Here is a 7,297-nt window from a genome sequence, read left to right on the forward strand (position 1 = left end):
TTGACTTGAACTTGTTCTTAAGGACTTGAACTTGTCCTTAAGGACTCAAGCCTTGAACTTTTTCTTCAGGACTTGAAGTGGTCCTTAAGGACTTGAGCCTTAATCTTACCTGTAAAGATTTGAGACTTGAACTTGTCCTTGAAGACTCCAGCCTTGAACTTGTCCTTAAAGACTTGAACTTGTTCTTAAGGACTTGAGACTTAATCTTACCCATAAAGACTTGAGACTTGAACTTGACTTGAACTTCCAAAAAAAGGCTCATTCCGTAAAGGCCTGAAATTCAGGTAGTAGTCAGGTGGAAGTGGCGGCTTGCCTCCTCCCCAGGTAGGGCTGAGTGAAGTGGTCAGGTGGAGACTTACCTCAGAGAAGAGCTGGGATGACAACAGCTGATCATCCCAAGAGCTGTGATGCTCGTTCATTCAGTAAAATAATTATACTGCAAACAATATGCTGCGAGTTAAGAGGCTAAACCAAGCCATGCCTCAGCATTCATTACAGAGTTCACATCAAACACACACACACACACACCATCAATGATACTGTGTATTCTGACCACAGGATGCTCTGCCAGTCTGTATCTGCATCTCTTGTCTTTTTTAAGTATCTGACTATGAATCATGGATGGATTTGTGCTTTCAAGGAATTTGAAATATTGATGTCTGTATCTATGTGAGTTCAGCTTTAAGTCTGTTCTCCCTCTGACATGCCGTTGTCTCTTTTTTTTATTTTACTGCTGCTTCGCCTGCTGCTAGATTGGTGTCAAGTGCAGAGACCACACACACACACTCCCACACTCACACTCACACTCACACACACACACACACACACACACACACACACACACACACACACACACACACTCTTTCTAACAAATGATACACATTCATTACAATATCTACCCTGAGGCAGAAGAGTGTGCCGCCCACTTGGATCTCCCTCTCCTTCTCTCACTTTTTCTCTCCCCACTGCCTTCCACCTTGAGCCAGTTGGCAAATAGGACTTTAATTGGCCATGCAATGTCAGAGAGAGAGAGAGAGAGAGAGAGAGAGAGTGTGAGTGTGAGTGTGAGTTAGTATTTTGACTACTAAAACTGTCTAAAAATTCTAAAAACCTGATAGTGCCCCCTACAGGCTGCAATGTTGATGATGAAAGGGTTGTTGGACGGACTGATCTTGTAATTGTTGCGGTTGAAAGAGACGTGTGTCCCGGTGTTTTAGAGCAGGGCTCGCGCAGGAGAGCACTGTGTGAGAAGAGATGTTCTGATATTTTAATGAACTTCCGTGAAGTTACCGTCTAGACTAAAATACAGAAGCTCCGATGGAAACCACTGGAAATGAGAGACTAATAAAAAGCTAGCCTCATCAGAAGCATTATTAGAGACATTTACAAAGTGTGTGTGTGTGTGTGTGTGTGGGTGTGTGTGTGTGTGTGTGTGGTGTGTGTGTGTGTGTGGGTGTGTGTGTGTGTGTGTGTGGTGTGTGTGTGTGTGTGTGTGTGTGTGTGTGTGGTGTGGGTGTGTGTGTGTTGTGTGTGTGGGTGGTGTGTGTGTGTGTGTGTGTGGTGTGTGTGTGTGAATTAATCCAGAGAAAGAATAATAAAGATTTAAATAAAGTTGGATGGGTGCAGCTTTCAGTCAGCCAGGCAGCTCTCTCTATCTCCGCTCTCGCTCTCATCTCGCTCTCTCTTCTCATATCTCTTCTCTCTCTCTCTCTCTCTCTCTCTCTCTCTCTCATATACACACACAGTGCGTGCCTCTCGGTTGGAGCAGCTCGTTCTCTAACGGTAACGCACACCGCGAGCGGACTCACTGCTGATCGGGCGGCACTCAACTCTTCCTCACACCACCTTCGCCGTCCTCTTCCTCTGCGGATGGAGGGATGCTAACAGGAGAGCTTCATCATCATCATCTCCATCACCGTGCATCATCATCATCATCCCCACCGCCGGTAGCGGAGCGACGGGGCTAGGAGCAGCAGCTCTCCGTGGGCTAAAAAGTTGAGGAGGATCCGGTTTCATAACGGAGCACCGGAGGGGCCCGTGCCCGGCGTTAACCCGGGATAATCCGCCCGACACGGTTCAGTTCTACTTTGGACTTAATGGAAACGGATCCGGTGGTTTTTGAAGGGGAATATCTTACTGTGAGGCTATTTAACCTGTTCCCGGTAGGCTACGGAAACTGATCTCCGGTGTGTTAAACCAATCTCTAACGTTACAAAAGGACACCTTTTTTATTTTTATTTTTACCGGATTTTCCGGTGTTTAAAATGACTTGTGTTTGAACTGATCAGTGACGTTTTGAAAATGATCCCCAGGTGTTTGCTGTAACGGATTCCCGGTGGTTAAACTGTTCAATAACGGATTTCCGACGTTTAACAGCCAACAACTCCATACCGCGTTTTCTCTGTGTTCAAACTGACATCTGAGGTGTAACCGGATTTCTCACGGTAGTGTAACGGACCCCCGGACAGTCCGGGTGCACTTATCGGTCTGCTGACCGACGGTAACCCCAGCCCCCTCCCCCGGTAGCCTGCTGGAAAAAAAGAAATAGAAGAAGAAGAAGAAGGAGAAACACGGCTGGCTATAAAGCACGGTGCGCATCTCAGGTGAGGAAGAACTGGTTTAACGGGAAAAGCGCGGGTTGATGACCCTGGACCCCAAGGGACCGACCACCGGCAGAAACCGACCCGGGGCTCCCCGCTTCCCAACGGGGGAGAGTGAAGACAAGTTACCGGAGGAGGAGTTGGTCTGGACCTTAGACTTCCTCGCGGACCTTTCATGATTGGATAACGTGCATTAGGAACAACAGACTGATCTCTGGAAGGGACTCGGATTAATTGTTGGATATTTGACGGACCAAAAAAAAAAAACGCCGATTTCTCCCGTTTTGTGTTCGGTTCCCGCTCCAATTGGAATCCACCGAATCGTAATTCCGGTCTAGCCTTTTTATTATATATCATATTGAGTCAAATGTTCATCCATCAGCCTCCCGAACTGTAAAGCAGAGATCGTTTAGACGCGTGTGAAGGATCTACTCCACGGTAGCCTGTAATAAACACACATGCCGGCCGTAAATTATCCACTTAACCCCCTCGAGAGAGAAAGGGAGCGCGAGGCGAGGCTGCAGTGACAGATAGTACCTCTATGACACAACATCTTTCTGGAGAAGTCCACAAAAAAACATTTAAAACATTAGTTAAATCTTATTTGAAGTTGAATTCTGACAAAGACTACTCAACCCTTCAACTGGTTATTTTTTTAACATGAAAGTCAACCTTTAATCTACAGAAAAACCGAAAAGTAATCATAAAAATATTGTGGACATACTGCATCAGTGGCTCCTAACACTGGCCTTAATGGTCTGTAAGGCCTTTTCATCTCCCACTGCATCATCATAATATCCCATAATAGTACGATAGGGGTTTATTAATGCTTTATCGCAGTTTTGGAAGAGCTTTAACTCAGAAGCAATTAACTTTACAACAACCTGGAGACAGTAACCTGCTGCGTTTAAATCTCCTGTGTTAGTTTAGGCTTTGGTTCAGGATCTCTCTCGAATGCTTGTGGCTCAAAATGAGAAATTCCATCATCAAAAAGTGATTTTAATGAATAATCCGTGAGCAACTCCAGCTACAGTGTGACTTCAGGTTGTTTACCGTCATATACGGTCTTTATTCTCAGTCTGACGCTTCTATCTGTGGTGGTTTGGAGTTTAGCTTACCCGGCTGATTCCCAGTGAAAGCCTATGGATGATACGCTCACTGTATAGCCACATCCTCAACAGCATCCCTCCTCCTCCTCCTCCTCTTCAGGCTCCTCTAGAACTTGAAATTGAGCCATGCAGCATTGATTTTTATTTTTTTTTCCTCACCGCAAAACCAAAACGCACACGACCATCTCCTTTCTGGTTTGTCAGTCTTGTTGCCTGAAATGTAAAACGTGCCGCAGTGTGGTTTTTTTTTCCACCTGGAGCCACAGCTGAAGGACGTTAACGGTCGAGCAGCGGCGGGGTTCAGAGTTCAGCTTTTCAGAAATAAAAACTACTGCAGCACCGACTGAGAACTGGGAGCTTTTGGAAGGACCAAAACACACAAACGGCTCTTTTTCACATTGAATCGTCTGTAAACGAGTTGGAATCCAAAACCCCGAGCATCAATGCGCTTGTTTCTGAGCCTGAACCTTGAGGACATTTCTTTGTCGTTAAAGTGACACTTTTCAGCTAAATGGGACTAAACGACAGCAGCCCGGGCGCCATGCGGAATGGCCGCAGTCTCTCGGACCAGTGGGCGGAGTCTGTGGTGGTCCGGCCTCGGACCACCGAGCGCCACATCACCGTGCACAAACGGCTGGTTCTGGGCTTCGCCCTCTCCATCGTCACCCTCATCATCGTCACCGCGGTGGCCGTGGTGCTCAGCATCCGCTTCGAGGAGTGTGGCGGACGAGATCGTGACGGAGCGCCGGGCGAGTCGGGCTCGCGTGGCACCGGAGGGTCAAAGTTGAACGGCAGTAGAGGCGAGAGAACGGGGGAGAGGGGCGACGATGAGGCGGTCCAGCCGTGGAGGAACTTGAGGCTGCCGGGCTCGTTGAGGCCACGGCACTACGACCTGGGGCTCGCCGTCTACATGGACAACTTCACCTTCTCCGGAGAGGTCAGCATCGAGCTGGAGTGCGTCAACGCCACGAGATTCATCGTGCTGCACACCGACCGGCTTGAGGTACGGTGGCCTGTTAGGGCAGAAATCTGTAGAAACCTTTGGTAAACTTAAATTATCTTTTAGAACATTTGATATCATAGTGATATCGGTGAGAGGCCAATGTTGGCAATCAGTATCTACAGAGCTAGATCCAGATTCATCACAAAATATATTCAGGCGGTCTCTGCAAAATGGAGGGTAGTCTATATCCTTGACGGTCCACTTCCGGTATTGCTTCATCGCCGCTGGAAAATCTACCGAATTTCACTCATTTAGGCCGGATATGTGTTGCCTTGGGCTTCCTTTGTGTTGGTATTTTAAACTCAAGTTGATGTATGAGGACCATGGTTAACCTTCTCAGATCTTTGCAGGGTGAATCCAGACTGCTGTCTAGACTACCTGTCCGATCTGAGCTTTCTGTTGCACGACTAAAACAATGTACACATTTTCCACAAAATTCCTTCCGAGCCTATTTTGCAGCAGCACCTATAGCTGAATATAGCTAAATGTCAAACAACCATAGTACGTTTTCCTCCCATACCCAAATGCTATGTGGAGTAGCAAGACCCTCCTCCAGGAGGCTTTGGAGGGGGGTCTGGCAAAGTGAGACCATGCACTGGGGATCGTCGGTACTAGTTTAATTTGACGTTCAATGGGTACAAAGAGGAAAGCTCCATTTGGGGGTTATATTAAATTGAATGGTCAAGTTTGCAAGTGGACAAGAGCCCAAATTCTTGTGTCAAATGTCCCCAAAGTTCAGCTTTACATTAAAGTGATGCATTCATTTACTTTGTTAGCAAATCTCCTAATCATGGAACTTCCATTGAAATCCCTCAAGTTTTTTTCTGAAATGTCGCTGCTAGTTTGCCCAAACCCTCATCTGGATTTTCCACTGGGCCCTTATGAGCTGTGTTCTGTATGCGTGGAGGTTTTGTTTTGTCCCCCACCACGTGTCATACCACAAATGGAGTGTCTTGCCCGCCCGACTCGCAGATTTTATTGTCTCTACAATCCTGTATTTATTAAGCAGTTATTAATCTACTGTAACTACACTCCATGTCTTCTCTTTTCTGGTGCTGTCCTTATACAAAGGAGCTGCTGCCGTATTAGGTTGTTCCACTTCCAGGATGATTCTCTTACTGTCTATGATGTTGTGGAGAAGACATATGATATTGGGGGTGTCTTTTCATAAATTGACTCCTGCTTTTTCACTTCCTGCTTGGCTGTCTGAATGCCCTCTGGCTTGCACGAAAATAGAAAATGACCTGGTGTGTATTTTTAGCGCTTCACGCACGCTTCTGGGACGCACCGGGGCGCGGGTGGTGGACCATCAAGCATAATGGCCGTGATTACTCGTGGGCTCCTGAACGCAGCGCAGACGAGCCTAGGGTTAGTCCAGAGGAAATTAGGGGCGAGAGCCTTACCTGCTGTAAGCCTACAGTAAAATGAAAAGATTCATCCTTTTTATTTTAAATTTATCCTGAGTGCTACAGGAAAGACTTAAAACCTTTTTTTTTTTTTTTTTAAATCCACGGGATTCATCCCCTGTTGAGCATGAATGTAAGTTTAATGTATCCACATTAGGTTTTCATATTTCTTAAATGAAAAATTTTGCCTACTGAGCGCTGCTGGAAGAAAGTTCAGCGGCTCCTCAAAATAATCAGGAGTCTGGAAAACCTCTGGAAACCATGAATAGTAAAGTTGATGGAAATCTGAAAGTACTCTCCTGATTTTCATGAATCTTGTTGGAAAGGGTTAGCATGGGGCCAACGAAGAGCATTTTTGGGCAGATCAAAATCACCAGGCGGATACACATTGTTCTTCACTTTTGGACACCTTGCGAGAGAGGGCATTACCTTGGCAGAGGTCTGCACTCTCCAAGTGTCCAACAGTTAAAATAAAGATGACTTTAAAACGGAATATGGTTTTTCAACAGTTTGAACCCAGACTTGTTCTGTCCAAAACCCAAAGATATTCAGTTCAGGGATGTAAAACCAAGAAAATCAGGAAATCTCCCTATGTGAAAGAGTCAAATTATCATTTTCTGTTGTGTTTTGATTCAAATTTACTGTTGTGGCTGTAAGCAGTCACACAAATTGCTGCCGCCAGGGACTAAACACTGAGATGCATAAACACACTGTGACAAACTCAAGATTGTATTGCAATAAAATTAGTTAAAGAAGTGAAAGTAATAATAATAATAATAATAGTGATAACATAAATAATTCAATCTACACAGCTCTATAAAGGAATATTTCTCCACATGTAAAACACAACTAGTACTGCAGTTACCAGATGTATAGTTTTATTGTTACTTTGTGTAGAAATAAGTGCGTTAGTGCAACGGGCAACAGGAAGTGTTGGCTCCCAGGTTCACCCCCACTCTGTCAAAGCCCAAAAAACCCAGGTGAACAGGTGGCGTAAACAAACGCATAAATGCCCAATATAATAATCAATAAATGAGACATAACATACAGTATGTGGCTCTTACAATTACTTTAACAAATAATGGTTATTAAAGTAGTTGGCGATTATTTTTCTATTGATCAACCAAGCGATTAGATGGATGGATGGATGGATGGATATTGATCCCAAGAAAAATGGGA

The 7,297-nt window shown here is 45.3% G+C and overlaps 1 protein-coding gene across 1 annotated transcript in view; it reads left to right on the forward strand.

Moving 5' to 3' along the window:
• Positions 1-1,760: 1,760 nt before the first annotated feature.
• The window catches only part of LOC116673112 (thyrotropin-releasing hormone-degrading ectoenzyme), a 230,640-nt gene continuing 225,103 nt past the window's right edge, over positions 1,761-7,297 (forward strand). Inside the window, 1 exon segment of the mRNA XM_032505240.1 lies at positions 1,761-4,712. Within this exon segment, the coding sequence (XP_032361131.1) occupies positions 4,221-4,712 (492 nt within the window). The 5' untranslated portion in view covers positions 1,761-4,220.

The sequence above is a fragment of the Etheostoma spectabile genome, chromosome 23 (assembly GCF_008692095.1).
Source record: "Etheostoma spectabile isolate EspeVRDwgs_2016 chromosome 23, UIUC_Espe_1.0, whole genome shotgun sequence".
NCBI classification, from domain to species: domain Eukaryota; kingdom Metazoa; phylum Chordata; class Actinopteri; order Perciformes; family Percidae; genus Etheostoma; species Etheostoma spectabile.